Raw genomic sequence first — 19,990 nt, 5'->3', positions numbered from 1 at the left:
TAAAAGGTATTGTGAGTATTCTTCCACATTCGTTTATTTGAGCAAAATCAGGATCTGTTTTTATCACATAAAAAGAGAAAATAATCATGATTTGACTTATATAAAGTAAATAACCTTTAAACAAATTAAAATATTAATATGCAATATGCTGTGTTAATATTGTCTGTTTGATATTCTGTTTTGATATCCTTTTTTGTTGCAGTGCCAGAAACACATTGCAGTGTTTCATTCAGTTTTATGTAATTTTGTTGCACTGAGAAATAAATAGTGCTCCACCAAAACCACTATGATGAAACCTTGAAAAAAACCCTTTTGTTGCAATCATAAACAATTTCCGAAAAAAATGTTAGCATTTACCAAGAATATGACCTGTGTGTTCCTGTGAATAGAGAGTCTACATTTGTGACACGTTGGGGATATTTATGAGTATAAAAAAGGAATGGGAACAGTGTATAGCTTCAGTAACATGTCTTGTTTTATATTTATTCTTATACAAACCTCCATTTTATGGTTTAAGAATTGTTTTAATTTTTTTCTGCATACGTTTTTTGTCCAATTTTATTGTGCATGATTTTAATATGTTAAATAAGTTACACAAGTTTCACATAATCTTACCAGTCTATTGACACTGCTAATCTGGTGTCCGTGAGACAAAACATACTTTCATACTTCATACTTCCAAAAATGTGTCCTATTAATTTACAAAATAAGCATGTGAATGCAGTTATTAAGTAACAATTTATTAAAACTTATTTAAGCATGTGGAGAATGAGTTTCCCCTCCTGAGTTGTTTGTTTCTAATAAAGTTTCTTCCTCATCTTAATTATATTTTACTGTAACAATAGCATTGCTTACTGGTAATATGGAAACTTACTTTACAGGAACTGCGTGCAAAGAAAAAAGTTCATGAAAGACAATGAATGAATGAATTTGCACGCACTGTTGTGAAATTGTCGAAGAGGATGTTTAAATCACTCTAACATGTTTGAAAATTGCTCAGAATGGCTTAAGTACTTGGGACATCCAGCCTAACAAGTGTGTTTGGAAAACACGTTAGCTTGACAATGGTTCTTGTTTGATAAGTGCCATAGCTGTCATTTTTCAGGATGCAATCTTCTTTTATATACCTCAGCCCTAAAACAGCTGATTTAGAACTGCTGACTGAAAACTGCAGCATTGTACTGTACAGCTTTTATTACTTATTGTAATCAAAACAGATGGAAACATTGTGAGTTGTAGTACTGCAAGTCAGAATGTAGCACTGATGAATATAAATTGAATTTATTGCAATTGTCATTTTGTTACAGATGTCAATGCAATAATATGGCTTGGTTATCAAGAAAAGCTTATCATCAGAGCAGTGTACAAACAATATTATATCAAGGCATGTTCTATTAAAGGCATGTTCATTTGAGACAAGTTTGATTAAAAATTATGCAATTAAAGGTGCTCTGTGTGTGTGTGTGTGTGTGTGTGTGTGTGTGTGTGTGTGTGTGTGTGTGTGTGTGTGTGTGGTGTGCTGGTAAACCCTACGTTGCAATAAGCAAGTATGGCAACACCAGAAATCTTTGACCTTCTGGAGACCTCTTTTTTGATCTCAATGAGGAAAAAGCTTATAAATCACAGAATGTTTTGAAAATGTAAAAATACAGAGAGTTTTCTATGAGAGTTGTGTAAGGGGTAGGGTTAATGTTACAGATTGAATCGAATCAGGATTGAATTTACAGCACAGTTTGTACAGTATAAAAATAATTTTATCTATGGAAAGTCCCTATAAAACGTGAACACTAAGTGTGTGTTTGTGTGTTTTATTTTATTTAATTTACAAATTTGTATAATGACGGGTATTTATTACATTCCATAAGTCATAAATGTAAAAATGCAGAATGTTTCCTGTGATGGGTAGGTTTAGGAGTAGGGGTAGTATAGGGGGATAGAATGTACAGTTTGTACAGTATAAAAACCATTATGCCGATGGAATGTCCTCACTAAGATAGCAAAACAAACCTGTGTGTGTGTGTGTGTGTGTGTGTGTGTGTGTGTGTGTGTGTGTGTGTGTGTATAATGTGCATATACTATGAAATTATGTTAACACTTTACAATAAGGTTCATTAGTTAAACATTAGTTAATGTATTAACTAACATGAACTAACCATGAACAATACATTTATTACTGTATTTACTAATCTTGATTTCCCAAAAATGCCTGAAAACACTGTGGAAAATCTCAGTGGTCATTATTTTGTAATGCAGTGCACAATTTCTGCCCCCCTGGCTTCACCAAAAAAATTGCAAAAATAATGACACTCCCCTGCCTGCCAGTGGTTGGACAAAGACCAGCTATTGGACTTAAAATTGTCTTGATATACTGTATGAATGAAAATGAATCAAAGTGTTTTATCAAACTGTTCTTACACAGTTTCAGTCTGCTATAACAATCAGAAGAACGACAGAGCGTGACCTATAGTGTAATTTCCTAGGTGCTCTTTAAGGAATGACTGTATCTTCTCACTGAAAAGATTTGCATGGTAATCTCTGGTGTGTGCTTGTGAAAGGGGGTCCGGGTTTCTTTTGGAGCAGAGGTCCTTCACTCCCCAGCTTACAACACCAACCTATCAAAGATTTCACAGATATTAAAAAAAAAGGTTCCTATCTTCTTTCAAAGTAATCCTTAAATTTACCCTGTAACACACTTTGTGCAATTTCCAATTGATGTGAAAATCCCTGTGGTTTTTATATGTGTGTGTATGTGTGAAGGCCGGAACACACCAAACCGACGTCGACGAACTAGTGGTGACGAAAGCAGACTGCGGGGTTGGCTCACGTCAACAGCTTCTTTGTCCAAAGTTGCCCTGACACACCAAACCGACGCTCAACACCCGACGGCCAAGTAGCACTTCATTCTGTGCCTGCGCAAGATGAAATGTCTTTCCGTACCAGCAGGTGGCAGTAGCTGAACGGCCAATCAGAATGATCAGAATGCCCGACGGACCAACGAGCTCCGCCGCCAATTCAACATTTTGAATCGGCCGAAAAAATGCCAACGAGGACCAACTTCAGTCGACGGTGCAGATCACACTGGGAAAACTTAGTCGGCCGACGAACAAAAACTGCCCAATGGCCGACTATCGGCTTGGTGAGTTCCTGCCTTGAGAGTTTCCTCTCTGCTCTTCAACTTTAAAATTTGCCATCTTTTCTTTGGACCCTGCAACTAGTCATGTAAAAACAACTGTTCTACTATTAAACATATTTCTTACCTACGTAACTTATTTAAACTTCACATGAAATGCATGATGAAAATGTGTGCAATATGTCACCACAAAAAAACTTGAATTACTTCATGCCAGTTATCCTTAAAATTAAATGCTATAACTGGGTCAGATGACCATAAATTATAAAATTACTTCCTTGAAGAGAGAATGGCATGTTCCTGTTTGCTAACTTGTGGAAGAGCCCTTCATGATCATTAGGGCACACCCCTATTAATGTTGCCCCCTCCCTGAAGAGCCATTTTATATGAGCCACATGACCAACACTGTTTTCAAAAGGAAATGGAAATCTCACCTGAATCAGTCGATCTTTTTTATTCACATAAGTGGCCCCTCCTGTTTCACCTATTGCAAAATGGCATGTAGACACAAAGTATGAATTATATACATTAATTTCAGATCTCTAATGAATAAAACGTTATCAACAAATGTTATGACCTAAATGATAGATTAGAGCCAAATATAAGCTGCTGTCACAATGGCAAAAATCAAACATACCTTTGCAGGCAACATCATCTATTTTTGGTTCAGTACCACCACTGCACAGAAAATTGTCTGTAACTACATCCTTTGCGTTTTTCACATTGATTCCTGCTGCTTTTTTTGCATCTTCAACACAAGCATCCCGCTAAAGAATAAGTACACCAAGAAGTTTTCTTAGATTGTTGTGGATGAAATTTTTTTTTTATATCAATAAGAGATATTTCTATTGTTTTCAGAAGGTTTGTGTTGCATATTGCACATAATTAATGTTAAATGGCTGAATGAAATTCAAGTGCTAGCATAGGATTGTGCAGTATATGAACTTTGTGACATTTTAAAGGTCCCATAAAATCAAAAACAAAGTTTTGTTGCTTTTGGTTTTCATACTCTTGTAAACCTTGACAAAATTTGCTTTTAGAAAATATATTACATACATTAAAAATGTACAGCCTCTCTCTTCTAGACATACAATCTTAGAAAAACTGATGACTCATAATTCACTGGAGAAATTTTTTAACTACTTTTTAAATTTCAAACTACACATTAGATTAGAAATAAAATTAAAATCATTACATATTTTCCACGCTTGATTGTGATGTTTCTTATTTTTCGTGGTACATCAGTAGCGGGCTCCATTTGAGACGTAAAAGAAGCTTCCACAAGTTTGTTGCTCATTAGTAATTCCTCTGTAACAAAAGCATGGAGAAAAATGTATGACATTTTATGTTTGGTATGTTTCATTGTATAAGCAGTGTCACATGTTTAATACATCGACATTTAATTATTAATGTGTCAAACATTTTGATATGGTTCTGCATGCAGCATGTCTGGCAGATATCTTATCTGGTACTTTACCATGTTTTTTACACGTCCCGTCACTGTCTGAAAGTTTCAGAGCTCCATTGGTTTCTCTGGTGCAGGGGACACAGATTGGTCTGTACAGAGATACACATGATGTTCTTTAATTAATTCAGCTCTTTATTATTATTCTTAATAAAGTAACATCACATTACATACTCACCGTAGATTAACACTCATCCTAACAGCTTTTTCCAGCTTTATAAGAGCTACATCAAATTCATAATATTCCTTTATTCCCATATGCCGTTTTGCTGTGATGTCATAATCAGGATGAAGTATGTATTTTTCCACTCTTACAGCTGCAAAAGGATAAGTAAACATCATTGATAAGATTTGTGCTATAACACATTTTTCTTCATTAATCGGTCTGACAATATGGATGTATCAGTTCAGGACACAACATTACCCAGGCCTTTTTCCAGAGTAACTGATATCTTATCAGGTGTGTCTCCCTCTTTAAAGCAGTGAGCTGCTGTCAAGATGTAACTTGAGGTAACTAATGACCCCATGCAGTTTGAACTGTATGGAGAACGCTACATGAAGAGCGGAGAAGAAAGATGTTGTCATGCTCATCTGTTTGGCCATAACATGCATGTCTATTTTGTCTCTTCTTGTGTTTTGTCTTGTGTCTTTTTTCTTTACACACGAATATATTACATCTATCTATCTATCTATCTATCTATCTATCTATCTATCTATCTACAGGGAGTGCAGAATTATTAGGCAAGTTGATTTTCTGATCATATTTTTTTTCCAAGTACATTTTACCAATTCCAATCCACATCAATCTTAATAACTACCATTAATATTGTTTTTAATCATTTATAAGTGATACATAATAGTTCATGAAGGCTGGAAATGAAAAACGCCTATTATTCAGGTGTGCAGAATTATTAGGCAGGTTTTCTTTTACAGGCCAAATGAGCCAAAAAAGAGATTTAACTCAGACTGAAAAGTCAAAAATGATTAAATACTCATGAGAAGGACGCAATACTAATGCAATACTAGAAATTGCAAAGTTAAAGCATGACCAATGGACAGCAAAACGCTCATTGGGTCAGCGGGGTCATACAAAAACAGGTGGAAAAGAAAAGACGCATGTTAACTGCAAAAGAATGAAGAATTAAGTGTGAAACCATCAGGAACCCTTTAGTCTCCAGCGCCACCATTTTCCAGAACTGCAACCTACCTGGAGTCTCCAGAAGTGCAAGGTCTCAGGATCTCAGAGACTTAGGCTAGCTAAAGAATCCTAAAAAATGACCCGCTCTTAATAAAAATCACAAGCTGAAGTGTTATAAAATACATTAAGACTGGGTTTTTATAGGCCTTATAGACAGACAGATTGAGAGTGACTCTTGAAGGACCAGCACCACATCCTCTTGTACCACCGTTTGAAGAATTCATCTTCCAAAATCTGACAGTAAGTTTTAGAAGATCATTTTTAGTCCATATCTGCAAGACGGACATTTCAGGATAAGAGATGGACTAAAAGTGAACTCCCACACCTTACTGCCAGATTCTGGAAGATAAATTCTTCAAACGGTGGTACAAGAGGATGTGGTGCTGGTCCTTCAAGAGTCACTCTCAATCTGTCTGTCTATAAGGCCTATAAAAACCCAGTCTTAATGTATTTTATAACACTTCAGCTTGTGATTTTTATTAAGAGCGGGTCATTTTTTAGGATTCTTTAGCTAGCCTAAGTCTCTGAGATCCTGACACCTCACACTTCTGGAGACTCCAGGTAGGTTGCAGTTCTGGAAAATGGTGGCGCTGGAGACTAAAGGGTTCCTGATGGTTTCACACTTAATTCTTCACCTTAATTCTTCATTCTTTTGCAGTTAACATGCGTCTTTTCTTTTCCACCTGTTTTTGTATGACCCCGCTGACCCAATGAGCGTTTTGCTGTCCATTGGTCATGCTTTAACTTTGCAATTTCTAGTATTGCATTAGTATTGCGTCCTTCTCATGAGTATTTAATCATTTTTGACTTTTCAGTCTGAGTTAAATCTCTTTTTTGGCTCATTTGGCCTGTAAAAGAAAACCTGCCTAATAATTCTGCACACCTGAATATAAGGCATTTTTCATTTCCAGCCTTCATGAACAATTATGTATCACTTATAAATGATTAAAAACAATATTAATAGTAGTTATTATGATTGATGTGGATTGGAATTGGTAAAATGTACTTGGAAAAAAAATATGATCAAAAAATCAACTTGCCTAATAATTCTGCACTCCCTGTATCTATCTATCTATCTATCTATCTATCTATCTATCTATCTATCTATCTATCTATCTATCTATCTATCTATCTATCCCAATCAAGCTGAATTCTGAATTCAAGCTGAAAAAAATATACATATGATAAAAAGGTCATGCTTACAACAACATTGATCTGTGCCAACCAGGGAAATGCACTCCGTTTATTATCTTTGTCATAGTCTCGAAGAATCCCACACAATCCTACACTGGTGCTCTCATCTGTGTAAGGAAGCAGGTACATAAGAAATGATAAGAACATTAAATGATAAGAACTCTCTCTCTATCTTTACTTTATACAAACCTTTAAATCAGTGGTTCCCAATCTGGGGTACATAAAGTGACTGAGGGGATACATGAACAAAATACTGAAATGTAACATTAATTTAATTATACGGCAATCTAAAATAACATTCGACTAAGCATGTGTTTCTTCTCACAGGTAAAATATATAAATGCGTGCACCCTCTAGTGTACAAACACAAAATGGTAGTGCCATATATGGTCAAATCTATGACATCCAATCAAATTAGCCAATATTTTGCACTCAAATAATGCATTCGTGTCATGTGTAAATGCACATCTTGACTTACTGCATGACATTTATCGAACTGAACTAGAATTAGCAAAGATTTAAAATGGATAAGTGGCAACAAACAACATGACCTGCAGCCAGGGGCGCCGCTAGCAATTTAGGGCCCTATGAAAGAAAATGAGGTTGGGCCCCCTGCCACAACCAAACATACAAACCAACCTAGCTATCCAAAATCTTTGTCTGCAATTTAATAATACTGACTTATTATTTTTGGACTGAGAACGAACCAGACAAATTAATCATTCAGATGATACTTTAAAAACATAATTCCAGAAACCCAAACTCAGAGAATTAAATTTTTGGCTCCAGTCCGTCTACAGAAAAACCCTGCTAGGTACTTTTATGACACCCATGCTTCCTGACAGAAGGAGAGGTGACAAACTTAAGCTCTTTGTAACAAACCAAATGGTCACCAAGAAGATAATAAGTCTTTGATCTCCAGATCAAAAGAGACAGAGAGACAATGCAGGCCTTTTGTTTCCCTGAGTAAACTAACTTTACAGAAAAACCAACGAAAAAAAAACAACCAACCAAAGACTGTTCTACAACTAAAACTGCATCAAACTGCTCCAAACAATTTGAAATGGACTTATCAAACATCTTTTAACTGCATAAATTTTATATCATGTCTACACATGCTACATGTGACCAGTTATGTTTCAGAACACCCACAACTCATGTAAATGTGTAACTATTGTATGGTTGAATGAAAGTATTTCATGTCAGATATGTTTTTAATTCTCTTCCTCTCCTCTAAATCATGGCTTGAATGAAATCTGTGTAAAATGTATCATATTCCATTTAATATAAATTGTCTAAAACGGTACTCTCTGCCAAAGCCTGCAATTCCAGAGACCGGAAATAATACTTATGTTATGATTGGGGCGGAGAAAAGCCACCTTTTGAAACAGGACAATATCTGATTGGCCAGAACTCCTCTCAGAGGTGGGACAAACACCTAAGTTTAAATAGTCATATCCCAAGACAAAGAACTAGTAAGCAGTGACCAGAGTAAGCAGAACAACCATGGAGTAACATGAAGAAGAAACAAAGACAAGACCAAGCTGACAAAAGACAGACAAGCAGCTCATTCAAGCCATCCAGGGTTGGGCAAAAATACATCAAAATGTATTTTAAAATAAAATACAAAATACCTTAATTTTAAATGTATCAAAATAAACTACAAAATACAGCAGCCACACCATGTATCAAAAAAACTACTGTATTTTTGTATTTTAAAAATACTAAAAAATACTTTTAAGAGAACATGAAATTTCTTCACAAACCTTCCATCAATTAGCCTATTTGATCTATCCCTTCACCATTACACTGACTCAGTTGATTAAGTAAACAATGTTTGATAGCTTTTTTCTGCCTGAGTCATGCAATAAATCTGACATATGCAACTAGTTAAAGGCACAATATGTACAGTAGGATTTTTCAATTAAAATATATATTAAAAAAAAAAAAAAAAAACACTAGCACAATGTTATATACAGTCAAACCAAAATGTATTCAGACACCTTGAACTTTTCATTCATTAATTCAGTTTATTCACTATATGACAAGATCTCAGAGTTAAACTGTATCAGAAAAAAAATCTTAATTATGTCAGATAACACTGAAGCAAAACATGGTCAGGTTAAAGTGTCTGAATAATTTTTGGTTCCAAATTTGTATCAATTATACTGGTAGTCCAGTGTATGAAGATTTTTTGGGTATAATATGTCACAGTTTACTTTATTTTGCTATCCTCACTTACATAAATGAACTATAGTGTCCTGCACCCACTAGTAAAAATATATCAAAAATATAAAAAAAAGTCTGAATAATTTTTGGTTTGTCTGTATTTTGTTGACTTGTGTACTTACATTATCACAAATGTTCCAAGAATGTTTAAATCCAGAGAAATAAGCAATTTTAACCAGGACACGGGCCATGTCCGTGCATCGCCTATCAATGACATCATACCTGCGTTACCCATGGTTTCTGGTTTTATTTTGTAGAAACCATAGAGATACCAAAGACGCTTTATATTCCTCATCTGCCTAATAAAACACATTATATGTTTTATTAGACAGATGAGGAACTGTTTGGATCCATTCATCCACAGAAAACTAATCATGTTATTGGCTATAGCTTATAAATCTCGTTTTCTTTATTGACCGCAAGTACCATGTCTACCATGATTAATATCGATCTAGCTTACTGCAGTGTGCAACAAGTGTCTCATAGCAGCCAGCGAGCAAATGAAGAGTAGCATTATAACAACTTTCAACACACAAATGTATCTAATATGATAAACAGTGCCGCATTACCACACATACGCTAGACCGAAAAAAGCAGAAGCAGCGACTGTGGCATAATAAATGCTCCGCTGCTCTCGAGGTGTGTGTCGCTTTCGTCTCTCATTGACAATCTCTCCAGCGGCCTCGTTCAGCTCCAACATCACTCGGCCTTGCTCTGCTTACAGTAATGTTACTAATCTCATCCATGAACATGATTTCTGTACCATCCTGATTCTTTTCCACTGGCTGTAGACGTGAAGACAACACATCCCAAGATTCCACAAAATCAAGGATACGCGACTGAATAAAAGACCTCTAGCGGCGAAAATGTACATATTGTGGCTTTAACAGATCAAATATTTACATATCCCTTTGATCTCCCAGATGAAGGTTAGTTTTAAAGTAACCATAATTGTATCCTAATTTAGTTGGTGTTTGGTAACGAAGGGCCTACTTTGCATCAGCAACACTGACTCAATGACAAACAAGTCATTCATAAGATGACAACTGATGGCACCTGTATTCATAGCAGCTAGTTTATAACTAATTAATCATTTGATTGTTAATCATCAATATAGGGGGCTGCTGCTCGGTATAATAGTCGTCAAGAACATTATGTAAATTGGTAAACTATTTAGCCTAGGCTACTAAAATGAACACCAAAACTTAACATCTGTTCAGAACACAACAAGTCTGGGCAAATTAAGTAAGCACCAATCAGAGGCCACATTTTTATGATGTCATCATGTAGACTTCCTACAAAGTATTTTACAGTATTTTAAAACTACAAAAATACAAAAAACTAAAGTATTTTGATAGTCTCTTGTAGATTTTAAAAGAAAGTGTCTTGTATTTGTTATAATCACAGAAGGGCAGAGACACTGGATGCATAAAAGTGAGTGTTTATTTTCACAATCAGATAAAACAACACTTAAGCAGATGAGTAGATGGAAAGTCTTCAGTTGAATAGAGATAAATGGAAAGATAATACTGTCCTTAGTTGTTGGATGATGAATGATGATCGGAGGTAGTATTCCACACAACACGAGGCTGAGGGACTTCACGCACAAGAGTTCAAACATAGGTTCCCAACGAGGTCCTTGTGGGGAGCATACTGGTAAGATGCTAACGTGTCAACGGGAAGCCATTAACGAGACCGGACAATAAGTGTGTGACTGAGGCCCCGTTTACACGTACATGGTTATTTTGAAAAACTGAGACATTTCCCTTCGTTTGCGCCCTTCGTTTACACGCAAACGGAGAATTCGCCTCTGAAAACGTGTCTTTCTAAAAACTCCGTCCAGAGTGGAGATTTTGAAAATCTTCGTTTGCACGTTTGTATGTAAACTGAGACAAACGGGTGTTTAGGCAGCCAACGTCACAGTATGCGCCAGAGCTCGCACCTACGTCAAAAGTGCGACCTATGTTTACATGTGATCATGGAAGCGTTCAGAGTAGCAGTCGCATTTATGTTGGTGCAAACTCTTCTCGTGTGTTATTCGTTGCTATTTATGTTGCTATTTATGTTGTTATTCGTTGCTATTTATGCATTTATGTTGGTGCAAACTCTTCTAGTGTATTATTCATTGCTATTTTCAGGATTCTGATTGGCTTACGTGGGCTTGAGCTTCTCGTTACACCACCACCTACAGGTTTGGCATGCTCTTGATGGCATAAATACACGGGTACGTGTAAATGAACACTTTTCTGAAAACTGACATGTGTGCACGATGTTATTTTTGAAACCGGATAGGTTGAAATGTCCGTTTATGCAAATAGCCGCCCACGTGTAAACGTAGCCTGAGTGAGAGTCCTTTATACTGCTGGTGACGAGTGCAGATCAAATGCAGGTGTGCATGATTGAAATCAGGTGACAGGGTGCACAATGAAACAATATGGATGATGGGAGATGGAGTCCAAACACAGAAGGGAACTGTGACATTACCTCCCCGTCCCAGTAGGCGAGGAGAGGCTGAAGATAGGCAGGAAACTGGAGGATAAGGCAGAGAGGAACACCAAGGCGGAAATGACAGAGGGAGGAGACAAGTTGGAGTCCTAAACACTCTACTGGGCAGAGCCTGGGTGATGACAGACGACAGTGGAGCGGAATGATGTAGAGACCCAGGTGAGGCCGCAAGGACAACAGCACAGGACGACATCGCTGGCCTGGAGGACTGAGGTGACGTCGTCGGCTTGAGAGACCTCGGTGGAACCGGAGGGAAGGAGGAAGGGAAGGAGGATCCCAGTGAAGCTGAAGGGGATGAGGGTCGAGGCGCAGTCGGAGACCCGGATTTCCGTAGCAAAACCAGAGAGACAAGAGACCAAGGTGAAAGTGGAGGAATGAGGGAGCCCGGTGGAGCTTTAGTGATGGCGGACAACGATGACACTGAGGGAGCGCAGAGACAAGACGGATGCGCAGGACCAACAGGTTGAGGTGGAGAACTGGGCCCAGAGGCCTGAGGTGTAGCCAGGGGATCAGCATCACAGAGCCACACTGGTGTAGAAAGAGCCCGAGATGGAGCCGACGAGCTGGCCGGGATCAGTGACGAGGGCGGAGTGGAGGAGCTATGAAACACCAGTGGAGCAGGTAAATCCAGAAAATATGTTGGAGTCAGCGGAGATGATGGAAACAATGGGGTGGGCAGGAAATTGGGTGGGATCGCTTCATCCAAGACAGAGAGTGTTGTAAGATGTAGAGGAATGAGCTCTGTGCCTGTATTTCTGAGGGGACCGGACGAGGAAAACACGATTCTACTTGAACCTCTTCAATTTCCAAATCCGAACCATTCAGGGAGAGAACCAGATTAATAGTTTCGACTAGGGAAAGAAAACATGCAGGTTCACTAAAACAAATCGTGTCCTCGTCCAGGCCCATTAGGAAACCCAAGCAAGCCAGCCCACCAAGCAAGACAGCTCGTAGAATTTTTCCAGGTACCTCTCCAGCAGGCGACCGTCCTGCCGAAGCCCACAAAGACAGTCCAATGCTGAAGTGCATGATGGTTGGCCAGCCAAGGAAGTAGGGACAAGGAAGATTCCCATGTTTGCCTCTGAATAGATCCGTGTTGTAACTCTGGCGTGATTCGGTTATGGTCCGGTCTTCTGTTACAATCACAGAAGGGCAGAGACACTGGATGCATAAAAGTGAGTGTTTATTTTCACAACCAGATAAAACAACACTTAAGCAGATGAGTAGATGGAAAGTCTTCAGTTGAATAGAGATAAATGGAAAGATAATACTGTCCTTAGTAGTTGCAGGATGATGAATGACGATCGGAGGTAGTATTCCACACAACACGAGGCTGAGGGACTTCACGCACATCTAACAAGAGTTCAAACATATAGGACAGGAGACGAACAGAGTCCCAGATAGGTTCCCAACGAGGTCCTTGTGGGGAACATACTGGTAAGATGCTAACGTGTCAACGGGAAGCCATTAACGAGACTGGACAATGAGTGTTCTTCTTTTTGTGTGATTTGCGGCAGCTTAGACGCTTCAAAGGTGTATTGCTGCCCTCCTCAGGTCATCTGATGAACTCCATCTTATATATTAAATCTTCTTATAAAGTCCAGTGTGAAGTAAAAAGTTTATAACAATCTTTGTGGTCTCAAAATCCTTATTTTCAAGAATTGACTTCAAAGATATAGATGGGAATCCAGCTCAGAAAACATGCGGCTTCTTGCAACACTATGAATTACACACTCCATTACTACATGCTTCACAGATTCCAACTCTCCACACAAACATCTGCCATCTGTATGCTTGCCAACCATTGCCAGCCCAAAATTCAGTGCACAATGACCCAATCTTAATCTTGTGAATATCACAGTATCCCTCCTCTCTAATCTTGTGAATGTTGTGTGTATTAAAGTAGGTTGAATTTAAAAATAATGCCTACCCTTATTCCCTTCCTCCCATTCTTTCTGCCATATTTGTGATATTTTTTGCTCTATAATACTCTTGCACTCAACTCTTCCATACATTACATTCAAATCAACTTCACTCTTGTGTGTAGCTATTTTCCCCATCTCATCAGCCTCTTCATTCCCCTGAATCCCTTTATGTGCTGGAACCCACATAAACCCCACCATGTATCCCATTTTTATCACCCGATACAATGCAACAAGAATTTCTAAAACTAAATCTGGTCTGGCCTCACTCCTCCTACCCTTTATTGCCATTAGTGCGGCAGTGGAATCTGAACATAACACATATTTCCCAGGTCTTTGTCCCTCCACCCACCCAAGGGCCCACAAATTTGCAACTAGCTCAGTCGAAAAGACTGACATGTTATCTGGCAATCGCAGTCCGAGTTTAATACGTACTTGAGGGATACTTAACCCTAGTGATGGCCGCCTGACACTGATGCTCCGACACAAGCTTCGAACTCGAAGCAGCATTTTTCTTGAACTACTGCTTCGGAGCTTGCTTTGGTGCGGAAAAACACACGTGACCGATGACGTCCGAAGCAGCAACTGCTTCGGTTCTCTGAGCGAATCACGTGACTGGTTCAGACCAGTCGATACTGCTTCGCATCGCGAGAGGCTTCATGACGCGATTTTTTGTTGCACGCACGCTTCAGCAGCTTTTTAGGCGCGTAATAGGACTATATAGACACCCAAAATGATGCACAAGATGTGGGTTTGTTGTATTAGGAGTTTGCATAGTTGTTATTATCACTGCATTGTTTGATCATCATCATGGAGCCAGCTAGGAAGAGAACCTTAATTTTTATCTGATCAGTCCTAATAAGGTGCTTTATTATACCTTGGTTATCCTACTGCACCTGGCTTATTTATTTGTGGCTGGTTTATTTACATCATTCACACAAACCCTAGTTACACTCATACAGACATTATATTGCTATCTACAATTTCACCACTAGATGTCACTGAAACAAAGCTTTGAATGAATGAACCCATTTTCAAAACAATTGATGAAGTGGTTCAATACTGATTCATTGCTTCATTTGGACATCACTACTTAACCCTATTGCTGATTTTCTGTTGAGTGGAATCATATAACCATCAGTGAATATCTGCACACAATCTGACCAGTTTCTTTTTAAATGATCATTGACCAAGGCTACAGGATCACCATTTTCTTCCTTCATTTGATCTAGCAACGAAAAATCAACTGTAGGCTCTGGCAGAAACCATGGTGGGACTGGAAACCAGCAAACTGCAGGTCCAATGACAAAATCTTTCATACCCAATTCTTGAGCTCTCTTGTCTGGACAATGACGAGTGCAGATCAAATGCAGGTGTGCGTGATTGAGATCAGGTGACAGGGTGCACAATGAAACAAAGTGGATGATGGGAGATGGAGTCCAAACACGGAAGGGAACTGTGACAGTATTATGTGCTTGTAAAATTTAATGTCTTATACTGTCAATCTTAAATTTACCGGGCTCTAATCAGTGTTTTCACGATAGTAGTTATTCATATCCGCTACAGAGCTTATTACGCCTCAAGCAGATGAATGCTGGGCGATTCAGTTGCTCGGTCGTAAACTAAATGACTATTTATAATTCCCTATAAATTAATTATTTCATTTGAGCTAATTTAGGTCCTTTCCTTACATTTTGCTATTGCTTTTGACCACTAGGTTTCAGTATGTAGTGAGAGACCTACCAAGACTGTAGCTAGCAGATGATTTATTATGCAAATATAAATGTAATAGAAAAATACAGTACAGTAATCAAATATTCATATAAAATGCAACATTCTTAAATAAAAACTGTTTAATCAAAAATTCAAGAAGGTCCATATTTTAAAGCTCTTTCTAACTTGTACTTAAAGCTCTTTCTAACTTGTAAAAGTATAGTATTTGTAATTGTTTAACTATAGCATTTGTTACATCTGTCACAAACTCGGCCTCTGTGGCTCCCTCCGATCGCCACCTGAGGGCGCCCTCACCTGAGTATTAACTGTTCCTGTACTACATTTCCCATAACCCCGTACCTGGCCTGATTACACCCCACCTGATCCACATCTCCTGGACTATAAAAGACCTTCATACCCCACCATGCTTTGCGAAGTCTTGTTTGCCACGGCTACATTTCTGAGCGTTATTTCCAGTGTATGATCGACTATCCGCCTGGTTTTTGACTCTGATCTGCCCTGCCTCTGACACTGTCTTTGCTGGTATCTGACCTTCGCCTGTACGACTCTGATATTCTAAATAAAGCTGCAAAATGGATCTCCCCGAGTCTGCCTCGTTACAGAAGACTTCGCCTGACCCCGATCCAGCGGCTTTACAACGCATGTCGACCGAGCTATCGACCCAGGCAAGTGTTCTAGCTGTCCATCAACAACAGCTCACCCGTTTAACCTCAATCACGGAAGAACTGGTCAAAACGCTGCAAAGTATGCGACTCACTCCCGCTGCTGAAAACCCACCGCCAGCCACGCCGCCAATGGCGGCTGCCACACCCGCAGCTACAACTAGCAGCCCACGGCTCACCTTTCCCGAGAAATACGATGGATCGCCAGCGAGATGTAAGGGATTTCTATTGCAATGTTCACTGTTTATTTCTCAACAGCCAGCGCTATATCCCACAGATGCGAGTCGCATCGCTTTTGTTTGTTCGTTACTGACTGGTAAAGCTTTGGAGTGGGCAACCACTGTATGGATTAATGGACAAACCGCATTTACCTCATTGGATGAATTCCTGCAGCGATTCCGTGAGATCTTTGAGCACGCCGAGGGGGGCAAAGAAGCCGGTGAGCTACTGCTGGCGCTCCGCCAAGGGAAACAAACCGCAGCGGAGGTTACTTACTTTCCGCACGCTCGCTGCTCAAACTACCTGGGTTGAAGACACACTCAAGTTATTGTTCCGCAAGGGGCTGAATACTGAGCTCCAGTCTGAGCTGGCGTGTCGCGATGAGGGTCGCTCGCTTAACAACTACATTGATCTGGCGATCCGCGTCGACAACCTGATCAGAGCACGCCGCCCTATCAGAAATTCTCCGTCCATGCCTGTGCTGCCGTCCGAAACCCCTGATACAGAGCCCATGCAGATTGGTTCCACTCACCTGTCCCAGGAGGAACGCGAGAGACGCATTCAGCAGAGATTGTGTCTATACTGTGGTCAGGCTGGCCACATGAGAGCCTCTTGTCCCGTTCGTCCGTCCAACCGAAACCCCACAACGGTGAGTCGCATTCCTACTTCTTCCACTGTTGAGATACCAGCAAAATTGTCATATAAGGATGTAACTATACACACTCATGCCATGGTTGATTCCGGGGCAGCTGGTAACTTTATGGATCTGAATTTCGCGAACTCGCAGAACATTAATCTAATCCCATGTGACTCTGTGTTATCAGTGGCGGCGCTAGACGGACGCCCCCTGGGGACTGGACAGGTGAACTACACCTCTGACTACATTTCACTCCAGATCGGATCCCTACATAAAGAGACTTTGCGTTTTTACATCATTGACTCACCACAAAATCCTGTCATCCTGGGGTTACCATGGTTACGACAACACAATCCACAAATCGCCTGGGCAGATAACCAGATAACGCACTGGTCCGATCACTGTCATCAGACCTGTATCCAGTCTCTCCAACGCCAGAACACTCCAGAACCCACACTCTCTCTCTCGAGAAGCTTCCCAAGGAATATAAGGATCTCTCAGAGGCCTTCAGTAAGAGTCAGGCCGCCCAATTCCCACCACACCGCTCCAGCGACTGTGCCATCGACCTCATTCCGGGATCTACGCCACCCAAGGGCCGTATATTTCCCCTATCACAACCTGAGTCAGAGGCTATGCAGAGCTATATTGAGGAGGAGCTGGCCAAGGGATTTATACAACCATCTACATCTCCAGCTTCAGCGGGCTTCTTCTTTGTAAAAAAAAAAGGACGGTGAGCTGAGACCTTGCATTGATTACCGTGGACTTAATGAAATCATTACATTATCAGTGCGGAGGGGGTCGCCATGGATGACAATAAGGTCTAGGCAGTGGTGGGTTGGCCGCGTCCTACTACCATCAAGGAATTGCAGCGCTTCTTGGGTTTCGCTAACTTCTACCGGCGCTTCATTCGAAATTTCAGCATGGTCGCTACCCCACTTACATCCATGCTCAGAAAAGGGAACACCAAACTGGTCTGGTCAACGACTTCGACAGAGGCTTTCCAGAAATTAAAACGCTTGTTCACAACCGCTCCTATCCTGCATCACCCGGACCCTGAGCTCGAATTCATTGTGGAGGTAGACGCCTCCAGCACGGGAATCGGTGCAATCTTGTCTCAACGGCACGGCAGTCCCCCCAAATTGTTCCCGTGTGCATATTACTCTCGTAAACTGACCCCACCGGAACAGAATTACGATGTGGGCGACCGAGAGCTGTTGGCTATCAAAGCAGCCTTAGAACAGTGGCGACACTGGCTAGAGGGGAGTCTACATCCATTCACAGTGTTAACTGACCACAGAAATCTGGAATACTTGCGCACCGCCAAACGTCTTAACCATCGTCAGGCCAGGTGGGCTTTGTTCTTCACCCGCTTCCGGTTCACCGTCACCTATCGACCAGGCTCCAAGAATACCAAAGCCGACGCACTTTCACGCCAGTTTGAGTTTACTGCTACGCCTCCCACCAACGAACCCATTCTGCCTTCATCCTTAATCCTCGCACCCATTCAGTGGGACATAATGACTGAGATCACCCACACCTACCAGACAGAACCACCACCTGCCGGTTGCCCTGCCGGGCGCACTTATGTGCCAGCGCCTCTTCGTGCCAGAGTCCTGCAAATGATACACACATCACCCAGCGCTGGACATCCAGGCATTGCCGCTACAGTTCAGCTCGTCAACAACCGGTTCTGGTGGCCTACACTACAAACAGACGTCATAACCTACATTCGTAACTGTGTCATCTGTCAGACCACGAAGTCACCCCGCCAACTTCCTGCCGGGCTGTTGCAGCCACTACCCATTCCACGATGTCCATGGTCCCACATAGCCATAGATTTCATCACCGACCTACCCAACTCTCAGGGATTCACCACCATACTCACCGTAATAGATCGGTTTTCCAAAGCCAGCCGGTTTATTCCTCTGCCCAAGCTCCCTACCGCCCTTGAGACAGCTGAACATCTGTGCAACTACGTGTTTCGCTTCTATGGTCTACCCGAAGATATTGTCTCGGACAGGGGGCCCCAGTTCACCTCCCGTCTGTGGTCCGCGTTCTTCCAGAGGCTCAACATAACGGTCAGTCTGACTTCCGGATATCACTCTGAGGCCAATGGCCAGGCTGAGAGGATGAACCAAGAACTCATACGCCACCTCCGATCCTATTGCCATCAGAATCAATCCGACTGGAGTCGGTATTTGTTCTGGGCCGAATATGCTCAGAATTCGCTGATCAAACCATCCACGGGACTCACGCCTTTCAAATGCATCCTTGGTTACCAGCCTCCTCTATTCCCCTGGTCCGGAGAACCCACGGATCTCCCGGCCGTGGACCACTGGCTGCAAAGAAGTGAGGCAGTGTGGAACAATGCTCATGTTCACCTCCAGAGGGCAGTGAGGCGCCTGAAGGAGCAAGATGATCGCAGACGCCGGGCTCCTCCTGAATACAATCCGGGGGATTGGGTCTGGTTGTCAACCAGGGACCTTCGCCTTCGTCTTCCCAGCAAAAAGCTCAGTCCCAGGTACGTGGGTCCATTCAGTATCATCCGACAAATTACCCCTGTCTCTTACCGTCTTGCATTACCCCCAGAATACCGTATCTCACCCACTTTCCATGTCTCTCTGCTTAAGCCCGCAGGTGGTCCGAGAGGAGTGGAGAACCTAGAGGGGGCCGGGGACCAGAGACCTCCTCCCCTCATCGTGGAAGGCGAGGAGGCCTATCAAGTTCACGAGCTACTGGACTCTCGACGCCGGGGCAGAGGTCTGCAATATCTGGTCGACTGGGAGGGGTTCGGCCCGGAGGAACGGTCCTGGGTAAACGCTGACGACATCCTGGACCCAAGTCTCATCACCGAGTTCCATAGGACTCATCCGGAGCGTCCGGCCCCTCGTCCACGTGGAAGACCCCGGCGTCGCCCGCCTCCTCGCTTCAGGAGCCGCTCGCAGGGGGGGGGGGCTCTGTCACAAACTCGGCCTCTGTGGCTCCCTCCGATCGCCACCTGAGGGCGCCCTCACCTGAGTATTAACTGTTCCTGTACTACATTTCCCATAACCCCGTACCTGGCCTGATTACACCCCACCTGATCCACATCTCCT

The 19,990-nt window shown here is 41.3% G+C and overlaps 2 protein-coding genes across 4 annotated transcripts in view; one reads left to right on the top strand and one right to left on the bottom strand.

The window, feature by feature from the left end:
• Positions 1-2,064: 2,064 nt before the first annotated feature.
• LOC125252219 (complement factor B-like) overlaps positions 2,065-19,990 on the bottom strand; it is a 63,979-nt gene continuing 46,053 nt past the window's right edge. For both annotated transcript variants that reach the window (XM_048165352.1, XM_048165353.1), the window contains exons 11-18: positions 6,997-7,094; positions 5,020-5,146; positions 4,774-4,912; positions 4,608-4,687; positions 4,326-4,438; positions 3,768-3,897; positions 3,565-3,614; positions 2,065-2,612 (exon numbers count right to left, since the gene is read on the bottom strand). In XM_048165352.1, the coding sequence (XP_048021309.1) occupies positions 2,439-2,612; positions 3,565-3,614; positions 3,768-3,897; positions 4,326-4,438; positions 4,608-4,687; positions 4,774-4,912; positions 5,020-5,146; positions 6,997-7,094 (911 nt within the window). In that variant the 3' untranslated portion in view covers positions 2,065-2,438. The remainder of the gene's footprint in view (positions 2,613-3,564; positions 3,615-3,767; positions 3,898-4,325; positions 4,439-4,607; positions 4,688-4,773; positions 4,913-5,019; positions 5,147-6,996; positions 7,095-19,990) is intronic.
• The window catches only part of LOC125252223, a 33,712-nt gene continuing 16,514 nt past the window's right edge, over positions 2,793-19,990 (top strand). For both annotated transcript variants that reach the window (XR_007181198.1, XM_048165355.1), the window contains exon 1: positions 2,793-3,136. The gene's annotated coding sequence lies outside the window, so the exon portion shown is untranslated. The remainder of the gene's footprint in view (positions 3,137-19,990) is intronic.

Source organism: Megalobrama amblycephala, linkage group LG18, assembly GCF_018812025.1.
Source record: "Megalobrama amblycephala isolate DHTTF-2021 linkage group LG18, ASM1881202v1, whole genome shotgun sequence".
Classification (NCBI taxonomy): Eukaryota; Metazoa; Chordata; class Actinopteri; order Cypriniformes; family Xenocyprididae; genus Megalobrama; species Megalobrama amblycephala.
Note: the sequence above shows the minus strand (reverse complement) of the source record. Positions and strands in the feature narration are given on the sequence as shown.